Raw genomic sequence first — 22,650 nt, 5'->3', positions numbered from 1 at the left:
TATCGCAAGTTGTTGTTTTTTTTTTTTCTTTTTCTTCTTCTTCTGGTGAAGACAAAACCTTTAGGACGCGGCTCTTGGACACATTTGTCCTTGTTTAGAATACTAGTGCGAGGAAAATGAAACACCCTTCACCAAATAACAGGAAAATCTGATTTTTATTTACTTTTGTTGACTTTTGAACATTTTCCTGAAATTTAAGGACATTTAGGTACTTAAATTGTACAACTCAGAAATGTTGGACTTTTATGGGTTTTAAGGACCCGTACGAACCGTGCATTCTCCAGGATTTAAGGTACAGCTTTAGAGTTGCTACAACAAGCCGGTGGTCAGTATTGAGGAACTGAGCACTCCGGTAGACCCTGCAGTTCTGGATCATCCTCCAGCGACCGTCGATGAGGACATGGTCAATCTCCTTTGCCACACCGCCAGCGTTGGAATAACAAGTCCAGCGATGAGCTTGTGGGCGCTGAAACCATGAACCAGCCACCCTAAGTCCATGACTTCTTGCAAAGTCAAGGAACTTAGTGCTATTCTGGTTCATAGTTCCAGAACCATACATTCATGATAGTCCTTAGGCCATCTTGGGTTGGATTCTTGACAACAGCACCTCCTTTTGTAAGGGATTTGAAGCACAATATACATTGTTTAGTGTTCAAACAAGGTTTATTATCAGGAGGTTCACCATCCATTATGCTTTTCTTGTACTGTATTCAATGATGAAAGTTTCTCTGCCCGACAAAGACAAAGAAGGACTGGTAAAATAACAGGGACTAAAAACATGTTCCTTGGAATTGGATTTGACACATACACACTCTTATTTTTTTTTTTTTTTAGGCAAAACAATTCTGTCACAACCTAATTATGTACTGCCCTTTCAGATGTCCTACAAAATGACACCTTATTTGTGCAAATCGGTTGAAAATTGCAGGTTTAACAGTCATTTTCGTGATTTCGCAACATTCGCCAAATTAATGGAGACTACTAACACAAATCATGACCAAAATACATGCTATCCCCAATATATTTTTTCACAACCATCCATTTCCTACTTCAGACATCCCAATAAACCAAAAAATTATGGTTGTGGTTTGTTCTACCTTGGGGAGGGGTTACCCTGCTTTTTAGGGCCCTGATGGGGAATGGCCGCAGCACTAATGGCTCCCAAATGTTCGACAAAGGACATCTTCGTGGCGTGAAAATACACAAAGCTTGTTCCAGCTATGATTACATGAGACTGAAATGTTGCAGACAGACTGCCCTTCGGGAGACACCGTATCTGGCTTGGGTCCTTCTTAACACCGATGGAAAGGTCATATCTGGGGGCTTGTGAATGCGCAGGGTAAGTTTACAATCAACTTTTTAAATGACGATTTTTGCTATTAATGATGTGGGAGCTGTTAAAAATATGTTTGCTTGGTTCCAAGGCCACAAGAGAAGTTATGTTAAATTTTTTCATCTAGTGTGTGTGTGTGTGTTTTATCCACTGCTGGTGTCTGCTTGTATTTAAAATAACAGGAAATGGTAGGAACTCAACAGCTCTTATTCACCGATACTTCTCGTATTTTCTATCTTTCCAAGAGTCCGATTTGCATCCAAAAACACAAATTAAAAAATATGTGAAAAAGACTATTTTCGTGTGTGTGTGTGTGTGTGTGTGTGTGTGTGTGTGTGTGTGTGTGTGTGTGTGTGTATATATATATATATATATATATATATATATATATATATATATATATATATATATATATATATATATATATATATATATATGTATATATATATATGTATATATATATATATATATATATATATATATATATATATATATATATATATATATAGTTGCGAATTCACGCCCGCCGGCGTGCGGACGGCCACGTAATTCAAATCGCGGCAGGTCGCCCACCGGACGGACAATTCTGTCGTGACCGTCTCGGACCAACGCCGGGAGCTCGTCAAGGGTGGGCCTTTCGACCACACCACAATTGTGCCAATCGGCCACCCGCGTAGGATAGGGTTGTTCGCCAAACTCGACCTACCTAAGTACCCACGCGGATGGTAAACCGGGCGATCGTACCTCGCCACAGGTCGACTCCGGACACGAGCCGCTTGGGCGGCCCGTTCCGTACTATCGGGATAACCGAGCGGTGTTATCGTCGACCTGGACGGTTCAGATTAATTACCGGGATGTTGCACCCACTACGAACCCTTTACGTGAAGCAGGATGGAGAGTCAATTAAAAGGAAGGAGACGAAGCGAAACGGGCACAGTGCAACATGCAAGCACTTTATTACGCGACACACGGAAAGTACGTTTTAACAGCCATACACAAAAAGCAAATGCAAGAAGAAAAGCAGTTAAAACCGACTATGCGTACACACGGCAACACTTATGCAGTTTTACTTGTCGGACAGGCGCCTCCCACAGTCATTTATACAAAAAGCAAAGGAAAGAAAAGAAAAAGAAGTCGCGACTTCCCTTTTATGGCTGGTGAGTCCCTCTCCCGCGACCGTCAGTGTGGTCGCGCCTGGCCCCGACCTCTCTCGCGGCCGGCGAACCCTCTCCGGCACTCCCCGTCCGGACGCGCAGGTCCACCTCGCAACGGGCGCTGCCGCGTCTCCAGTCCGTACCTTCGTGACAGGGCCGCTCGCCAAGGCGCGGCGCAGGACCTCTTCCTAAGACCAACTCCCGACAAAAACCAACCGAAGACCAACCAGACCACCAGCCAAGACGAAGAGGAAGAGGCGGAAGAGAAAGCGCACCAGAGGAAGAGGCTCCAGAGGAAGAGGCTGAAGAGGAAGCGGCTGAAGAGGAAGAGGCTGAAGAGGAAGAAGCGACAGCGCGCCCGCCCGTGCCCGTCTTTTATAGCGCGGGGCTCCGCCCTTCACCCCGCCCCGTTCTCAGCTCCACCTTCCTTCAAGAGGGTTCCCGAAAAGGGCGTTCCCTCATGCTTTCCCTCCACCCCGCCCCGTGCGGGGGCCGGGGGAGTCAGTTTTTGGCTCTGGGCCAGAGAATTATTCCCCCAAAAAGAGGCCCATCCTTTACATGACCTCTGACCTTTGACCTGCATCGCCCCTCCTCCACTCCAAAGCGCGGGGAAGTCAAACGGAAGGAACAGGCGGGGAAACCTGCGCATCCTCGCAGTTCCCTCCTTGGCGCCTTTGTTTGAGGTTCGGAAGCGGACGTAGTGGGGAAGATGTAGTAGCGTAGATGGTGGAGTTGGCGTGGTTGCAGTGTGGTTGGCGCTGTGATGGGGATGGCATGGTTGTTGAAATGTTGTGTGTTTGAAATAAAAGATAGAAAAAGAAAAACGACTGACTCAAAGCGTCGCAGCCCGGATGGATCACATAAATTCCCTCTATACAACGGGTTTGGGCTAACTACACATGCACCTATGATATCTCACCTGAGGGTCCTTTATGGTGTAATGCGAATTTCCACAGCCGTAACAATACATTTCCCCTGAGCATGGGCAGGTTAAAAGTGATCGGAGGGTAAGGCTATTATCTTTCAGGAAGGCAAACTTTGAGGGTATGAGGAGAGAGTTGGGTGATGTAGATTGGGAGACTCCAACAACAGGACAATCAGCATCAGAGAAATGGGAAACCTTCAAGGACCAGATGTGTCGAGTGCAGAGTAAGTGCATTCCAATGAGGTGGAAAACTCGAAGCAGAAAAAGTCCAGGGTGGTTGAGCATTGAGATAAGGAACGATATTAAGGAGAAGCAGAAGGCATTTATTAGGTTTAAAATAACAGGAGTGGAGTTAGATTTGTATCACTGTCGGAGTAAACAGGGGCAAGTTAAGAAAATAACTCGACAAGCCAAAAGAGAGTATGAGAAGGACATGGCTAAGAATATTAAATATAATAGCAAGGCTTTCTTTAAGTATATCAGGGGAAAAGAAAAGGTTGGGACCAGTGTGGGCCCATTGACGAATAGCACCGGGAGAGTGGTTTTAATGAGGAAAGTGAGACGACAGGCATATTAAACAGGTGTTTTTCTTCAACTTTTGCCCAAGAACAGTCAGGAGAATTGCCAAGAATAGTGTGTGCAGTTTTGGTCTCCACAATTCAGGAAGGACATAGATGCCATAGAGAGGGTTCAGCATAGAGCTACAGGATGGATTCCGGGTTTAGCTAGACTCAGCTGTGAGGAGCGGCTGAAGGAGACAGGGCTTTACACACTAGAAAGGAGGCGGTTATGAGGAGATATGATGGAGATGTTCAACATAATGAAAGGTAGAGATAAAATAAGTGCAGATGAATTATTCAACAGAGTAGATAGTGATAGGACCAGGGGCCAGAGCCCAAGAATAAAGAAGAGGAGAGTTAAGAGGGTAGCAAGGCATGGGACTTTTACTCAGAGAGTAGTTAATGAATGGAATGGTCTCCCTGGAAAGGTAGTGGCAGCAGAAACAGTAGATAAGTTTAAATTAGAATAAGATAGGTACCTGGAAGTTGTGGAGATGGAGGGTATGGGGATGTTGATAAGACTTTCACGTAGTTTGAGTATTGATGTGTGATTGTGTGCATGTGTACGGAGTGCTGTTGGTGGGGGTCTTGTCAAGGGGGGTTGTGTGGTTGATGTTGTTTGCTTTTGACGAGTCCATGCCCCCTCCTCCACTGGAAATAAATAATAATAATAAAAAAACATTCCCCCAACCGGGCGTTCGACGTTCGTTCCTCAAGGAAAAGTAATGCTTCGCAGATGTACAGTACGATCCGTAGATCGTTGGAACTGCGTTGCTATGGATACAAATGTCCGTTATAATGGTTTCCATGACAACGGAATAGAATCGCGAGTAAAAGTGTGGGAAAAACTGCCTCATAGCGAACGCAGTTGTGGTGTCCGGGGTGCAGTGAAGCATGGAGAAAGTGTAGTCGTGAGAGTGTAGTCGTAACTCTGGTTTATTGCATGTCCGGATATACACCACTGTGTGTCCCTCCAGCGGGCGTGTAAGGATATATGAACCCGCTAACCACGTGACTATTATCATAACCACTCCACGCCCCTCAGCACTCTATGCCCATACACCACAGCAGTGAGCTTCATACTTAACGCGCACGTGAGAGAATAGGAAAAAAAACAACAACAACAACACAATACCCCTGGCTATTTCAAATCCGTGTCGTTAGCTATGACCTTTTGCTTCCGGTTGTCGTTAAACGCTGTGCGGTGTATAAACACGATTGGGTTTTATTTCTATCTTGTGAATATTACTTAACGCACGCACATGAGAGAATAGGAAACAACAAAAACAACACAATACCCTGGCAATTGTGAATCCGTGTCGTTGCCTATGACCATTTTGCTTCCGGTTTTTGTTTTGCTTCCGGGTTTTTTTTTTGTTTCCGGTTTTTGTCATGGGGAATGATGCATGCCGGGAGATCATGACCGCAAGTGTATATTTATTTATTCAATTATTTTTTTTTCCCAAAGTTAATTTTATACTTCCGAAAGTGATTTTTTTTCATGACAGGAAGTGTTTATTTTGTATTTAACATTACCGGGAGTGATTTTGAAACTCTTTCCAGAACTTTTAATTTCCTTTATTCTTGACCAGAAGTGATCGTTTGTATTGTATTTATTCAATTTTTTTCCCCAAAGTTAATTTTAATAAAGATATCTCCCGCATCATCAAAAAAATATTTTTTCATCGTGATTTACATTATTTGATCACTGATCCCGAATCCAGGCCGAAGTAACCGGAAATTGCGTCAAAATCATCAGCTGTGCGGCGCTTTCACGTCCCACGGTCTTGTTGGCAAGTATACAGTTGTGAACAAGTTTTATGTAAAGTCAGAAGCGAATGTAAGAAGAATTCTACGTTCGCTTCTAGGCTTTGCCTATTCCATATTAATAAAAAAACTTTCCCCAACCGGGCGTTCGACGTTCGTTCCTCAAGGAAAAGTAATGCTTCACAGATGTACAGTACGATCCGTCGATCGTTGGAACTGCGTTGCTATGGATAGAAAACGACCGTTATAATGGTTTCCATGACAACGGAATAGAATCGCGAGTAAAAGTCTGGGAAAACTGCCTCATGATCATATTAACCTGTGACAGTTCGGCTGCACAAACAGCGTGATGGACACAAATCGCAAGGGACATAAAGCGCGGACAAACCTCCCGCGCATTCTCTTGTCCCACCAAACCCGCGCCGCTGGGCCGCGCGTAACCATTGTCGTCCAGGCCCAAGCCTTTCACGTGGCTGTGCGCCGCGATGCGCTGCGTCTTCGTCGTGCTCTTCACCTCTTCGATTTTCATCGCTGCGGCCAGTGTGTCGGATCGTCGAGAGCAACGTGATGAACCAGGAAGTTAAACCTGGAGTACGAACACACCGACCGCGTGCACCGACACCGTGGCGAATCTGCAGCAGAGAAATTAAAAAATTCCGTTTCGATCGACGTTGCTACCGCCGTCTACACCGCCTTACAATTGTGTCCACGCATAATACAAAATAAAACTTTCACGCGTCTCACAAGAATTCAGACAATCTAGATGCTAGAACTCAGATGTAATTTGAATTTAGACTAAAGTATCAAAAACTGAAATCTTGCCGTAATGTTTACTTGAATATTTTCATTCACACTTAATTGTACGCTGTATGTCGACCATGGCGGCAAAGTTGGCGGAAGAGCGTGGAATCGCGTTCAACGTCATTATTCCATTAACACTCCTTCCACGGCCGCAAAATTGGCGGCATGGTGTTAATTTGCGTTTCAGATTAATATTCCGTTTTCACTCCTGACTATATACCATTTTTATTATCAATGATTCTCACAGACAGTATGTACATTGCGCAGTTACCGTTCGACGTGAAATACACGAACGTGCCTGGCGGGTAGAGGCTCAGGCGGCGCATTCATAAATTTTAACATTCATTTTAACTCAAATATTCCGAAATTTTGTGAGATACGTCATACGATGAGAATTAAAATGTAGATTTGTTTGTCTGATTGGTAAACGAGTCGATCGGGAAGAGTTTCATGTTTACCTCACCTGGAGATGTTTGGCTGTAAATAAAAATGTAAGAAACAATGATTGATATTGAAGTTTATTTTATGGTTTTAAGGAACTGAAGTTGATCAAGTTCAAGAGAGTTTCGTGCTGTTTGAGGAACAAGGGGGTAAGAAACATGATGGACGTGAATGATGATGAGGGAGAGAAGTTGGAGGGATTGTTGGCGGTTAAAAGGGAGATCCAAAACCACGAAGACGAACGATGAGGGGATAAAAAATGAGGGTTAGTGATCATTACTGAGGAGGGTGAAGGAGGTGGGTTAAAAAAGAGGATTAGGGTCAATATAGATAGGGGCGATGAAGATGAAGAAAAATAGTGTGTGTGTGTGTGTGTGTGTGTGTGTGTGTGTGTGTGTTTGAGCGCGTGTGTGTGTGTGTGTGTGTGTGTGTGTGTGTGTGTGTGTGTGTGTGTGTGTTTGAGCGCGCGTGTGTGTGTGTGTGTGTGTTTGCGCGTGTGTGTGTGTGTGTTTGTGTGTGTGTTTGTGCGCGTGTGTGTGTGTGGGTGTGTGTGTTTGCGTGTGTGTGTGTGTGTGTGTGTGTGTGTGTGTGTGTGTGTGTGTGTGTGTGTTTGCGGGCGTGTGTGTGTGTGTGTGTGTGTGTGTGTGTTTGCGTGTGTGTGTGTGTGTGTGTGTGTGTGTGTGTGTGTGTATGTTTGCGCGTGTGTGTGTGTGTGTGTGTTTGCGCGTGTGTGTTTGCGCGTGTGTGTTTGCGCATGTGTGTGTGTGCGTGTGTTTGTGTGTGTTTGTGTGTGTGTGCGCGTGTGTGTGTGTGCCTGTGTGTGCGTGTGTATGTGTGTGTGTGCATGTGTGGCCCCTTCCCCCAACCCCCGGCAGCGCTTGGTGGCCCCTCCCACCAACCCCCAGCAGCGCCTGGTGGCCCTTTCCCCCAATTCCCAGCAGCGCCTGGTGCCCCCTTCTCTCAACCCCCGGCAGCACCTGGTGGCCCATTCCCCCAACCCCCAGCAGAGCCTGGTGGCCCCTTCCCCCAACCCCCGGCAGCGCTTGGTGGCCCCTTCCCCCAACCCCTGGCAGTGTCTGGTGGCCCCTTCCCTCACCCCCGGCATCTCCTGGTGGCCCCTTCCCTCAACCCCCGGCATCGCCTGGTGGCTCCTTCCCTCAACCCCTGGCAGCACCTGGTGGCCCCTTCCCTCAACCCCCGGCAGCGCTTGGTGGCCCCTCCCCCAACCCCTTGCAGCACTTGGTGGCCCCTCCCCCCAACCCCTGGCAGCGCTTGGTGGCCCCTCCCCCCAACCCCTGGCAGTGCTTGGTGGTCCCTCCCCCCCTACCACTGGCAACACAGTGTAGCCCCCGTTAGTAATAAACTTGGTTCACTGTTTTGGTTAACCAGTAACCCTCTTCTTGTTAACAAAATTTTTGGGACTTTATTGTTCGATTCGTTTTGATATTGACTTTCAAAGAAAATAATAATTTAATTTTCTTGTCTTCAAAAGCTTGTGCACAATGGCGAAAATGGAGAAGACCCTTAACTTCAATGTGGGCATGTTGGGACATGTGGACAGTGGTAAGACCTCCATCGCCAAGGCTTTAAGCATCACTGCATCGACCGCTGCCTTCGACAAGAACCCACAGAGCAAGGAGCGAGGAATCACGCTGGATCTGGGATTCTCTGCTTTTGCCGTGCCTTCAACACCAGCCCTGCTCCGGCACGGATACACCCAGCTCCAGTTTACCCTCGTGGATTGTCCCGGTCATGCCTCGCTGATCCGTACCATCATCGGAGGCATGTCTTTGTTTCGTGTGGTTTTTTTTTGGGGGGGGGGTGGGGTTGGGGTGTGATTTACTCTCCATTCCTCCAGCATTGCTTCTTTACCATTGAGGATATTTAATATTCAACCTTGATTTTCAATCATGACTTCTCATGTGGTTGGTCGCCATTTACAGTACATAGTACGTATGCGAAAAAGATTGTCATTTCTTTACTTTGTGTACTGATCCGCTCTGCTGAGAAACACTAAACTGAGAAACACTGACAACTAACAAGGCCTTCAATCGCAGCTTGATGGAGTATTGCTCTCCCTTTTGGGCTGGTGCCCCAGCCTCACAACTTGCTTTTCTTGATGCCGTGCAAAGAAAGGCCCTCAAAATCATTTGCATCTCTCATAGAGAAGCCAAGTGTCTCGGCATGTTACACTCACCTCACAGATAGGTTGGTGGCCTCTCTGTGTTATACCGCCTCCTTTTTTTGGTCTTGCACCCTCTAACCTCTCTCGGCTCTGTCCCTCCCAAGTTTATGCAGGGTGCACACAGTTTTCCAGTGGCCTAACCTTCTTCTTGTTAAACTCCCAAAATCCAGGCTTACTGCTCTCACTGCTCACCTCCACTCATCACTCATTTGTTCCTCGTTTCTCTCACCTGTGGAACCAACTTCCCCAGTCTGTTCAGTCCCATTCTTCCATCCAGGGCTTCAAGACAGCTGTTCAACACTACCTCAGGTCATCCCCCATCCATATTCATAATTGACTAGCAGAAACCCCGTCACAGATGGATTCCGTTCATTCAACCACCCTCACCAGCTCACCCACACTCGAGCGACATGGACTGGACAGGGCGTGCTTCCCCCCGGCTACTCATCCCCCGCCCCTGCCCCATTCCCCCCGCCTTCAATTTGCTTACCCCCACCCCAAAATTTAATTACCCCGGCCCCGCCCCCGCCTCTTCACTCCCCGCCCCCGTCTCTTGATTCCCCGCCTAATTCACCCCAGCCCCCACCCACTCATCCCCCGCCCCATTTCCCCCGTCTCCCGCTTTCAATTTGCTTTCCCCCCCCCAAAAATTTGCTTACCTTGCCCCCCGCCTCTTCACCCCCTGCCCACCCCCGTCTCTTCATCTCCCACCCCGCCTCTTCACTCCACGCCCCCGTCTCAACGAAAAGTGTTTATTCTGCTTCAGAGTTGAAAGTTGACTATTGCCACTATGTGCGATGCACTCTTCCAGGTACGAAGTTTCTTTCAGTCCAGGTCACAGTACCGAGAAAAACGTGACGCGACCGCTAGGAGGAGCACAAAATTGGTCCTTCAGTATTAATATAGAGATTATATATATATATATATATATATATATATATATATATATATATATATATATATATATATATATATATATTGTTGCGGATTTCGCGCCCGCCGGCGTGCTGACGGCCACGTAACTCGAATCGCGGCACGTCGCCCACCGGACGGACAATCCAGTCGTGACCCTCTCGGACTAACGCCGGGAACCAGTCACGGGTGGACCTTTCGGTCTCACCGCGATCGAGCCAATCAGCCCCCGCGTGGGATAGGGTTGCTCGCCAAATTCGACCTACCGAAGTACCCACGCGGAGGGTAGACCGGGCGATCGCACCTCGCCGCAGGTCGACTTCGGACACGGGCCACTTAAGCGACCCGTTCCGTACTATCAGAATAACCGAGCGGTGTTATCGTCGACTTCGACGGTTCGATTAATTATCGGGCGTATTCAGCCCACTACCAACCCTTTACGTGAAGCAAGATGAGGATTCAATGGAGGAAAAGACGAAGCGAAGCGTGAAACAGTTCAACACAAAGCACATTTATTCGCGGCACACGGGAAGCACACATATTCAATTCCACCAAATGCACACAGAAAAGACACAATGTAATTTACACAAAAAGCAAATGTAAAAGCGAAAACACAATGCAGAGCTAATACCGACTACCGAGCACACGGCAACACTTATACAATTCTACTTCACAGACAGCGCCGACAACACATACCCAAAACCAAGGAAAAGAATACCCTCAAGGATGAGGCGGGCCTGAGGCCGAGACCGGGTCGCGCCTACCCGTCTGGTGATGAGACGCGGAGCGGCGATGGCGCCTCAACTCCGCGGGCCTCGCGGACAGTGTCTGGTAGGGGGTGGGAAAGGGGCCCCCTTGGTCGCACTATCTCAGCGCGGCGGGAAACAGGAGGGGGTTGCTGATGCTCGGGGTATAGAGGATTTTTATTATCCCGCGACGAGCGTCTCCACCTCGGCCAGGTCGCGCTGTCGGCCTCCCTGGGGTGCAGCTCCCGACGCGAGCACCCCCTCGTCTGGTGTCGCCGCCTTTCCACAGCTCCGTCCCCTCCGTTCCGACTCCAACGCACACGACGACCAGCTCCTTCCACCGCCCGCGAAGTCTTGACTCTCTGTTTCCGACTCTCCTACTCTCCTACCCTCCGCCTCTGGACTCTCCTACTCTCCGCCTCTGGACTCTCCTACTCTCCGCCTCTCCTACTCTCCGCCTCTGGACTCTCCTACTCTCCGCCTCTGGACTCTCCTACTCTCCGCCTCTGGACTCTCCTACTCTCCGCCTCTGGACTCTCTGGACTGACGAACACGGTCCTTTTATCAGCCCCGTAGCTTCGCCCTCTCATCTTTGACCCCCTCCCTTCGACCTTTCACCTCGCTCCCCATTGGCCCGAGAAAAAGTGGGCGTGAAGGCTTTTTGATCCATAAATTTGCATATATCGATCGCCCTGGGGGCGGGGCCACCCGCCCCTCGCTCACCGATTGGACGGCAAAAAGTGGGCGTGTGTCGTTTTTGATCCGTTTTTGAAGCACAAAATCCGTGATTTTGTACACGCTGTTCGGCGCGCGCCCTGCACGAGTCCAACACCGGTACCCACAGCGGGGCAAGAACGGTGGCGATGCGACGGTTGCGAGGTGTGACGGGAAGGTCGTGGCGGTTGTGGTGAAGCGGCGTTGTGGTTGGTGGTTGATGTTGTGGTTGTGGTGGTAATCATGGCGGTTGGTCCAAAATAAAGATAGCAAAAGAAAAACGGCTATCCTGAAGAGTCGCAGCACGCATAAATGACATGTATTCCCACTAGACAACGGGTTTGGGCCTAACTACACATGTACTTACCGAGATACCTCACCTAAGGGACCTGAATGGTGGTTTGCGAATTTGGTAGCCACAACACTACCCCCTCCCCTTTTTACAGACTCGTCCCGAGTCGTCAAATTTTCGTGTGCCATCATGTGTAGTTTTCCCCTAGTACATTTTACCTACGGATCCCTGAGTGCGACATTCATGGTATTCGTGTCCCCAAAATAAATAACCTGAGGGCTGCGTAACTACCTAAACAAACTCACTCACACGGACGACTTAAATAAAATTGCCGGCGCTAAGACAAACATGCCGGGGGCGCACTCATATTTACAGTACATCTTAACCTTAACTTACAAATTTTACACTAAACCGTGGCCCAGGATCAATGAACTCTGCAAAAAGAAAGCAGTTAGCAGGGAGCCAGGCTGCCCGCATGCAGTCTCTGGCTCAAAACAATGCAGGTGACAGGGAACGTGGCTGGCTGCTCACACGCAGTCCAAGGCCTTCCCTTTTGAACTGAACGCAGTGAACCACAACGGTGCATGGGCTGCACAAACGTAGTCTCCGTGCCAGCTCAAGTGGCACACGCAATGAGCACAACGAATGGATGCATGAACACAAACACGGTGCACGGGCCGCTACTGCAGGCCCGTGTTGTAGCTGCAACAGGGCAGTTCTCGCAGCTTGCAAACTGTTGCCTTGCGGATCCTGGCGCACATGGAAATGAACGGGGGGGGGGGGGGCAAAGCAAAATTGAACGGGGCTGGTGAACGTGGGCAGTGGGCATGGCATGGCAAAGGCAGCAGGCAAACACAGCCCGCAGAAGAAGGCCGCTGCAGGCAAACACAGCCGGCAGATGAACTGGCCGGCACAGGCCTTGAAGAAAACAGCTGCAGACGATCCGGCCGGCACAGGCTTTGCAGCAACACAACAGCTGCCGATGAAGTGGGCCGGCACAGGCCTTGAAGAAAAACAGCCAGCCGGCTGAAGTGGCCAGCCTTTGCCGTTCAGTGGAGGTTGGTGGAGGGAGTGCGGTGGTGCTGGCCACTTGGAAGGCGGGCTCGGACCTACCTACCTGTCTCCCTCCCAACCTATCGCCTTTGCCTGTCACTGTACATACCCACTCCCTTAATTTGTCAAACCCCAATTTAGCCCCAACTTTTTTTTTTTTTTTTTTTTTTTTTTTTTTTTTACTTCCCCACTATAAATCGTCCCCTAACCCCCTTTATCGTCCTTGTTCGGCTAACCTATCCTGTCACCTAGCCTACTCCCAACCCCTACGTTCCCTTCCCGGAGGGGAATAAGGGAGAGCAAACGTCCTGTGTCGAGGCCCAACGAAGCCTCAGAATGGCCTCCCCAGAGTTCGGCGATCTAACCCAAAGTGGGTCCAGCGGCCCACAACGAGAGCGAGGGGATGGATGGTGCGGAGGGGTACATCTCCTAATCTACCCTATCCATTTAACAGTTAAACTACCCCGGGGCTTTCAACAAGCGCCTCTCGCTTAAACTATTGGTTCTAACAACCCAGATTCCCGTCGCCTGTGTTGGTGTCCTCACAATTTCGGGCCTCGCCCCCCAATTTTCGCTCCGTGCCCTCACACGGTCTCATGGCTGGGACACGTGGCTCCCTTTGGCAGGTACGACCCTCTGCCGATTCTCCCGCTATGGCACCCCCGGGCACTACACTGCCTCCGAGCCTACCAGCTCCCTAACACCGGGGAGTGCCACCCATGGCACCTCCCCTGAAACGCACACGTGGCAGGCCGGCCTCCCGGGCCCCTTTCCGAGGGTCACCCGTGCCCACAACACTGCCCACGCGGCTAATGGCGCCCCGGGCCCCCGCACCAAGCAGGCGCACCCGTGCCCACTACTCTATCCCGGCCCCCCATGGGCCCATGACCTACCGCGGCCGACTAGCCTGGTGCCCGGGGTACCCACTCAGCGATACTCACCTTTCGCAGCCACGCTCCCAAGCCCGTCAACAGGGCTCCTGCACCCCTCCAAATGGGTTTCGAGCCTACATTCCCACCAACAGCAAAACGACCTCCATTTTTCAATTTGACTAACCCAGCTAACTCACTTTACTCTGACCCCGGGGTCCCTTGTGCGGGAGTCACTCCTCCCCCCAATCACTCATCGCACCATGCATTCCCCATTCACTCCACACACACAGACCCGCTGGCCTCACTCACTCAACATGTCTTCACCTCATAACTCACCAACTCTTCAACACACACCCCGCTGAACTCTGCTATCCTCCTAACTACCTCCCCTAACTAACTCGTGCTCCCACGTCGTCCCTTATACTACAGCACGTTCCTTTTAACCTACGTAGCTAAGCTACGTCCCCACTACACATTCATAAGTCTGTCCATGTCTCCTAATCTCTTTAATCAATTTCCCCACCTAAATCTGGCTACAATCCCTCTAACTAATCCATTCCACGGACTCCATGAGGACTTACCCCTGCCCCATGGAGTCGGTCTAGCTAAGCTAACCCTTCCCCCTAACTAGTTTCCATCCTGTGCCCCGGTAAGGGGGTCTTTCACCCCTTGCCCAGGAATCCTGTGCACCCGAAAGTGAGGCTTGCCTTTTTTTTTTTTTTTCCATGCGCAGCACCTGCGCGGCAACTCGCGTACTTTACACCTGCCTGTGACGTCATGCAGCTGCACGTGTTCCTCGTCCCTCCTTGGACGGTACCATCCGGCAGAGATATCCCTCCTGCCGGATTCCAACCCCACGTGCAGCCATGGCGTCACCGTGCGCATAAAAAAAAACACAAGCCCCACGTCTCGAGGGGTTCCCCACGCGAACACATGTGCTTTGCCCGTTGGAGCTTAACACACACGATCGCGTGGAGAACCCGTCCGGTCCAAATCCGTTTACCTGCCTAAACTTTGTCCGTCCGCGGGATCGGCAAATCCACCGCTGGCGTTTCCGGACCGGGACTTCACTCTCGCAAGCGAGCACGTGGTGGTCTCGTGCGTTGCACAGCACGAACCGCGTGCTCACTGCTGGGTGAACCCGGCACGGTCCCCGAAACAACCACAGCCGCTACTCGGCTTTCTCTCCTCTGTCGCCGTCTCCGTCTCCATTCCACACACGCATACCTGCGTGTTACGACGCACACAGTCCACTCCATCACATTCACACCGGGAGATGCGGCTGCGTGCTCCCGCATGCCAACCGACATCTCCCTCACATACCGCTCTCTCACACACACGGTCTCCCTTGCACACAGCGACCTTGCACACGGCCGTTCACTCACGCGTGCCTCACTACTCACACACGCGGGGGCACTCAACCGCTGTGCCTCATCCACACACCGTCCCTCACTCACACACGCGGGGGCACTCAACCGCGGTGCCTCATCCACACTCGGCGTGCTGGGAAGCACGTACTCTGGCACCATCGCCACCACACCACTCACACACGGGGTCGCTTCCACACACGGTGCCGCACTCACACCTTGCACCACACACACAGGGACAACCACACTGGGGATTCGTGTCCCCACAAGGGTCTCCGGGGCCTCTATACCCCCCAAGCTCTCCAAGCACCCGTTCGCAGCACTCCTCCCCTCAACCTCGCAAAGCACGACCGAACTCACCTGGTCGTGACTCGCCTCAAGGGGGCATACTCCCTCCCCTCGTTCCTGGAGGAGGCCATCCTCCTGGAGGAGGAGGTGCTCGCACTGGGTCCCCACACGCTCCGCGAGCTCACCCCCATTGTCCTCCACTACCTCCGTGTGTGTGTGCGCGTCACTTACCCCGTCTTCATCGTGTTTATTGGTCTCTGCTTCTTTCTGGCGTCTTTCCCTTATCTTTATGTAGGTCAACCTTGCTTTCTCTTTAAGTCGCTCCCGTCCTTCCCTGTTTTTCACTCCTTGCCCTTTCACGATCTCCGCGTACCTCATCCTTGCTCTCCGTATTAATTGTTCTTTTCTCTCCCTCGCAATTACTTTCACCTCGTCTCTTGTCTCCCAAATTACTTTTTCCTTACCCGCCTCCACCGCGGGCCTGTCAGCCGTTGCACCCCCTTCCAGCTCGTTTGTTCCGACACGTGGAGTCGCCATTTTAAGTTCCCTGCTCACGGCCTTCATGCCCGCCTGCAGGCATCGGCCCATGTTCTGCGTCTCACCCCGTAGTTCTTTCATTTCTTTTTTCATTTGCTTGCCCATGCTTTTCATTTCGTTTATAAATTCATTTGCGTTTGCATCCATTTTCGCTGTCATTGCCGCCAGCATGGCGAATAGCTGGGCCATGTCGGGTGCGCTTGGGTGAGCCGTTTCGGCAAGGGTCGGCGGGTTTTGGTGGAGAGGGGGGGGGGAGGTGTCATACACCGCGGCCGCTGCCGCTCCTATTTCGGGCTCTGGGTTCAGTTGGGCGAGTCCGTGTTCCTGCACAATCAACATTTCCTGCACGGGGATTCCATCCTGGACCATGGATCCTACACATTCTACATCCATTTCTAATACCCCCGGCTCCCGCTCGCCTTGAGACGCCATCTTGCTTCTCTTAAAGGGTTAATTTAACTCGCTCGTAATTTGGAGGGAATCGGGGGTCGCTTCTCTCACCCCTGGACCGATTCCCGTGAATTTAGCTGGAGACAAGAGAGCCCGTTTTCCTGTTCTCCAATACCAGTGCCGCGAGGAGGGCGATGAATTTGTATCGCACGACCTGACACCAGTGTTGCGGATTTCGCGCCCGCCGGCGTGCTGACGGCCACGTAACTCGAATCGCGGCACGTCGCCCACCGGACGGACAATCCAGTCGTGACCCTCTCGGACTAACGCCGGGAACCAGTCACGGGTGGACCTTTCGGTCTCACCGCGATCGAGCCAATCAGCCCCCGCGTGGGATAGGGTTGCTCGCCAAATTCGACCTACCTAAGTACCCACGCGGAGGGTAGACCGGGCGATCGCACCTCGCCGCAGGTCGACTTCGGACACGGGCCACTTAAGCGACCCGTTCCGTACTATCAGAATAACCGAGCGGTGTTATCGTCGACCTCGACGGTTCGATTAATTATCGGGCGTATTCAGCCCACTACCAACCCTTTACGTGAAGCAAGATGAGGATTCAATGGAGGAAAAGACGAAGCGAAGCGGGAAACAGTTCAACACAAAGCACATTTATTCGCGGCACACGGGAAGCACACATATTCAATTCCACCAAATGCACACAGAAAAGACACAATGTAATTTACACAAAAAGCAAATGTAAAAGCGAAAACACAATGCAGAGCTAATACCGACTACCGAGCACACGGCAACACTCATACAATTCTACTTCACAGACGGCGCCGACAACACATACCCAAAACCAAGGAAAAGAATACCCTCAAGGATGAGGCGGGCCTGAGGCCGAGACCGGGTCGCGCCTACCCGTCTGGTGATGAGACGCGGAGCGGCGATGGCGCCTCAACTCCGCGGGCCTCGCGGACAGTGTCTGGTAGGGGGTGGGAAAGGGGCCCCCTTGGTCGCACTATCTCAGCGCGGGGGGAAACAGGAGGGGGTTGCTGATGCTCGGGGTATAGAGGATTTTTATTATCCCGCGACGAGCGTCTCCACCTCGGCCAGGTCGCGCTGTCGGCCTCCCTGGGGTGCAGCTCCCGACGCGAGCACCCCTCGTCTGGTGTCGCCGCCTTTCCACAGCTCCGTCCCCTCCGTTCTGACTCCAACGCACACGACGACCAGCTCCTTCCACCACCCGCGAAGTCTTGACTCTCTGTTTCCGACTCTCCTACTCTCCTACTCTCCGCCTCTGGACTCTCCTACTCTCCGCCTCTGGACTCTCCTACTCTCCGCCTCTGGACTCTCCTACTCTCCGCCTCTGGACTCTCCTACTCTCCGCCTCTGGACTCTCCTACTCTCCGCCTCTGGACTCTCCTACTCTCCGCCTCTGGACTCTCTGGACTGACGAACACGGTCCTTTTATCAGCCCCGTAGCTTCGCCCTCTCATCTTTGACCCCCTCCCTTCGACCTTTCACCTCGCTCCCCATTGGCCCGAGAAAAAGTGGGCGTGAAGGCTTTTTGATCCATAAATTTGCATATATCGATCGCCCTGGGGGCGGGGCCAATTCGCCCCTCGCTCACCGATTGGACGGCAAAAAGTGGGCGTGTGTCGTTTTTGATCCGTTTTTTAAGCACAAAATCCGTGATTTTGTACACGCTGTTCGGCGTGCGCCCTGCACGAGTCCAACACCGGTACCCACAGCGGGGCAAGAACGGTGGCGATGCGACGGTTGCGAGGTGTGACGGGAAGGTCGTGGCGGTTGTGGTGAAGGGCAGCAATGCCAACCCTCCCGATTTCATCGGGAGGCTTCCGAAAATTCACCCAAACTCCCGCCCTTACGATCACTATCCTTATCCTCCCGAAATTTTGATATTTTTGCACTGTTCACTAATCAGAATGTACTAGTATGAGAATTGAATGAAAAGCATCGTCTGCTACGTATAGCATGTGGTAACTCCATAACGTTCGCTGCTTCCAAATTGTACGTAAAAAATTGCAAATTCAAATGAGGAGCAGCGAAACATTGGGTCTGGATCTCGCTTATGCGATCATGCACTGAGATTTAGTGCATGCGGTATGTGTGCAATACAGTGCATGCGGTATGTATGCACAGTGTATATGCATGCGATACGCTCACTGCATGCAGCTGGGCCCCGTACCAGCCCGGCGGTCGCGACCACCGTGCGGTGTTTAACAGCCGCTAGAGTTTTACGAGTCGCGCTGCAGCTGTGGAACATCGACTTCGAAGTTACCGATGCTTCAAGCCCTCGATGTTGATTACGAAATGGCAGAAAAGAAGCTTACGAAGACCAAGAAATGGTCTCAGAAGTACAAGACCGAATACAGTCTCCAATACCCGTGTATTCGAAAGTCTGAAAGAGGAATTCATCATGCGTATTGTACAGTATGCAGCGTTGATATTTCAGTTGAGCACGGAGGTCGCGATGATATTCGGAAGCACGTTGGAAGCAAACGGCACACAGACATTGCAAAGGAGAGATCTTCGAGCACGAGTACCGGTACACTTCTGAATTATTTCACCAAACAAGGGACAAGCGAGGAAGAGGATGTTACCCGAGCGGAACTTCTCTTTAGTGGATTTATTGTGGAACATAACTTGCCCATATCAGTCTCAGATCATGCTGGACCTCTATTTCAAAAGATGTTTCCAGATTCAAAAGTTGCTTCAAAGTATGGATGTGCAAGAACAAAAACTTGCAAGATGTGCAAGATGTGCAAGAACAAAAAAAAAAAAACAAGAACAAAAAGCAAGAAAAAAAAAAGAAAAAAAAAAGAACAAGAACAAAGAAGAAAAAAAGAACACTGGTCAACAATTTTTTACTTTCTGAATGTTGTCTAGATTTCTACAAGTGAATTAGGGTATTCTGGCACTGCTGAATCAGGAAATGGCATCCGTTTCTCTCCATCAGGTCAGGTTTTTGTGCTAAGTTGATTTGAAAAAATCAGATCTTGTGACAAAATCAATTACATTTTTGTGGCATTATCAGCTGATTTTTGTCAACACATATCATCCTAAACATGTTTTTAAGAAAAAAAATGTTTTGCCAACAACATTTATTGATTACATGATAGAAACATCGATTACTGTCATCTGAATGGTGGGCATTGATAAAGGTAAGTACAAGTAAATTGCATGTTGCGTCACCACTGTTCAAACTTCAGGGCTTGAACTTCCGTTTCTTCGAACTCCTGGAATGTTCAGCGGCAGGGAGGTCTCTCTTCAGATTCCAACAGTAGTCAGCCATCATGACTGCGTCCCAGCGACCCTGATACCTGGTCTCCATCTCCTTCATGTCCTGATGGAATCTCTCCCCCTGCTCGTCACTCATTGAACCCAGGTTCTCAGGAAACCGGTTCATATGTGAAAATAGGTAGTGCATCTTGATGCTCATGTTGCAGCCCAGGTTTCTGAAAGCAGTCAGCATGTTGTTGACAAGTTCTGCGTAGTTTCTGGCCTTATTGTTGCCAAGAAAGTTCTTCACTACCAAAACAAATGTCTTCCACGCTTCCAGTTCCACTTCGTTCATTGAGTTTTTGAACTCTGGATCTCTGATGAGCTGACGGATCTGAGAACCATCAAAGATGCCAACTTTCAACTTCTCCATGGTCAATCCTGGAAAAGCCTGGCACAAGTAAGTGAAGCAGTCACCATCTTTGTCCAGAGCCTTGGTGAACTGCTTGATAAAGCCGAGCTTGATGTGCAGCGGTGGGAAGAGTATTCTGTCTCTGTCCACCAGAGGGTCGTTGATGACGTTCCTTTCTTTGCATGGCACCAATTCCTCCCGCACAGGCCAGTCCTTCTTCGTGTAATGCTGAGCACGGTCCCTACTATCCCACATGCACAGAAAACATGGGTACTTGGTGAAGCCAGACTGTTGTCCCAACAAAAAGTTCACCATCTTCAGGTCAACACAAATAAACCACTTATGCTGATCATAACCAATTTTCTCCAGCACGTACCTCACCGCTTCATACTTCTCCTTCAGTGTAGTCGAGTGAGCGATGGGTACAGAGGCAAACTGGTTGCCGTTGTGTAGCAGAACACATTTCAGTGATCGCTTGCTGCTGTCAATGAACAGTCTCCAATCTTTGGGTTCGTACTGTGGCACTCCAAGCTTGAGCAGAAGCGCATGTCATAAATTGGCGCATGTAGGTATTGTACATTCTTCAGAGTTCGTTATTTCAATAAATACAACTTTTTTGTATCACATTATGACAAAATCTGCCCCATTAACTTTCATTTTGATCCACGAACTTTATGCTTTGCCTCACCAATTTTTGGAAGATTTTGAGGTTTTATGACTTCAAACTGATCCCTTTTCGACATAATCACCTAGAACTATCGTACCTGAATACTTCTTGTCATTAAAATAATTATTTCCAATTAAAACAATTATTTGACATGACATTTTACCCCCACCAACTTCTTCTAAAATGCTCCACACATGCGTACATGTGAACAAAAATGTAAAAAACGACATGTGGCCATATCTCAAAAACTTGACCTGATTGAACAAAACTAATGTGAGTTTTGGATTCAGCGCATCAGATTCGTCCTAAATCAGCTTAAAAAATGCAGACAACAAATTTGTTGTTGACCAGTGTAATTGGTGAGTTGTCAAATGTTACTGCTTCATCTATTGCCGATATTGCTAGACTAGCTCCATTTAGCCTAGCTACAGACGGTAGCAATGACAGTGGTGAGGCCCAGCTATATCCTGTCCTGATTTCGTACTATGACAACAGTGCTGGGATTGTGAAGCAAGGTTTGCTAAGTTTGCCTGCGTGCAAACAAGATTCCACTGGAGAAAACATTTTCAAACTGCTTGATCATGAGTTCAGTGACAGGAAAATTCCGTGGGGAAATTGTGTTTCCTTTTGTGCTGATAATGCCTCTGTCATGGTGGGCAAGCACAAAGGAGTCGCTGCTTATATCCACAAACAAAATCCAGAGTGCGCAATCATGGGATGCCCTTGCCATATGATGCACAATACGGCCAAGAAGGCAGCTCAGGTCTTACCCATTGAATTAGATGACTTTCTCATCGATATTTACTACTACTTGGACAAAAGTAGTAAACGCGTCAAAGGAGTGAAAGCACTGCAAGAACTCTGTGATGCCCTGACACACAAGATTCTGAAGCATGTCGCAACAAGGTGGCTGTCCCTTGGTCAGTGCCTAGACAGGCTGATTGAACAGTGGGAGCCACTTCGCCTCTTCTTCAAAGAAGAAGTACGAAGAAAAATGCAACCAACTGTAGCCAAGACTAACAACGAGCAAGAAGGACGGCACTGTATCTACTGCCAGTACTGGCACTGCAGGATCAAGCACTAGTGGAGCAGCATTCACCACTACCACTGCAGTATCTGCTGCGAAGAAGACAGCAGGGACAGCACCAAAACCAATGCTGAGAGCAGGTAGCATCACCGGCCCTTCATCACGTTCATCTACAAAGCAGATCCCTTCAGAGTCGAGAAAGACTGTGATAGTCCCATCTACAGGCAAAGAAGGACCCAAGTTAAGTTCTGCTTTTGCCAAATCACTTGATAGAAGCTCAGCAAAACCTTCGAATCAGAGGTCTTCTTCCTTGGCTGCACCTACCTCAAGCTCTCTCCTCAAACGTAAAATTGGATCTGGTACTACGAGTCTGACCTCTTCTGCTGGCAGTAAACGCAAGTGTGATCGCCCTGCGGCTAAGTGTACTACGAGTTCTACAACTAAAAGCGCATCTTCCTCAAACTGTGCAGGAATCTAGAGAAAAACGTGTCAACAGGATGTTCTTGTCTCCACAAACAAAACTCTATTGTTTCTTCCTTCGATATGCTAACAAGCTTTTTGAGAAGGGGAATCTTCTGCTCCAAAGAGACGAACCCTGTATTCATCTCCTGCACGGAGAATTGAATGGTCTTCTGAAAGATATCTTCGTACGGTTTTTGAAACCATCGGTGTCATCGGTTGCTCTGGTAAATGTACCCTTCTCTGACAGAAATCATCAGAAGAATGATGAGGACCTCATGATTGGGAACGATGCCAAACTGTATATAAGGGAACAAAGGAGTCTCAAGAAATCCACCTTCACTCTGAGTGAGTCAGACATCCAAGGTTTCTTCAGTGCAGTTCGCTCATATTATGTGAAAGCCTGCAATTATATCTTCAAAACCTGGCCGCTAGATGATGAATTAGCCAAGCATGCTCAGGTGCTGGATGTTAAGCTACACCAAGAAGTGGGGTTTGACTG

General features: G+C 49.6%; 2 protein-coding genes across 6 annotated transcripts in view; one reads left to right on the top strand and one right to left on the bottom strand.

Moving 5' to 3' along the window:
• RUVBL1 (RuvB like AAA ATPase 1) overlaps positions 1–6,426 on the bottom strand; it is a 53,049-nt gene extending 46,623 nt beyond the window's left edge. Inside the window, exon 1 of the mRNA XM_085864129.1 lies at positions 6,128–6,426. Within this exon, the coding sequence (XP_085720255.1) occupies positions 6,128–6,268 (141 nt within the window). The 5' untranslated portion in view covers positions 6,269–6,426. The remainder of the gene's footprint in view (positions 1–6,127) is intronic.
• Positions 6,427–6,833: 407 nt separating this feature from the next.
• Positions 6,834–22,650, top strand: part of EEFSEC (eukaryotic elongation factor, selenocysteine-tRNA specific) — a 55,767-nt gene continuing 39,950 nt past the window's right edge. Inside the window, exons 1-2 of one of the 5 annotated variants that reach the window (XM_085864213.1) lie at positions 6,834–7,031; positions 8,474–8,763. In XM_085864213.1, the coding sequence (XP_085720339.1) occupies positions 8,484–8,763 (280 nt within the window). In that variant the 5' untranslated portion in view covers positions 6,834–7,031; positions 8,474–8,483. Of the gene's footprint in view, positions 7,279–8,473; positions 8,764–22,650 lie in introns of all 5 variants that reach the window. The other 4 variants (XM_085864212.1, XM_085864216.1, XM_085864215.1 and 1 more) reach the window with 4 other exon arrangements.

This window comes from Eptatretus burgeri, chromosome 18 (assembly GCF_056783735.1).
Source record: "Eptatretus burgeri isolate ZD-2024b chromosome 18, Ebu_testis_v1, whole genome shotgun sequence".
Taxonomy (NCBI): Eukaryota; Metazoa; Chordata; class Myxini; order Myxiniformes; family Myxinidae; genus Eptatretus; species Eptatretus burgeri.
This window is presented reverse-complemented; position numbering and strand designations above follow the sequence as displayed.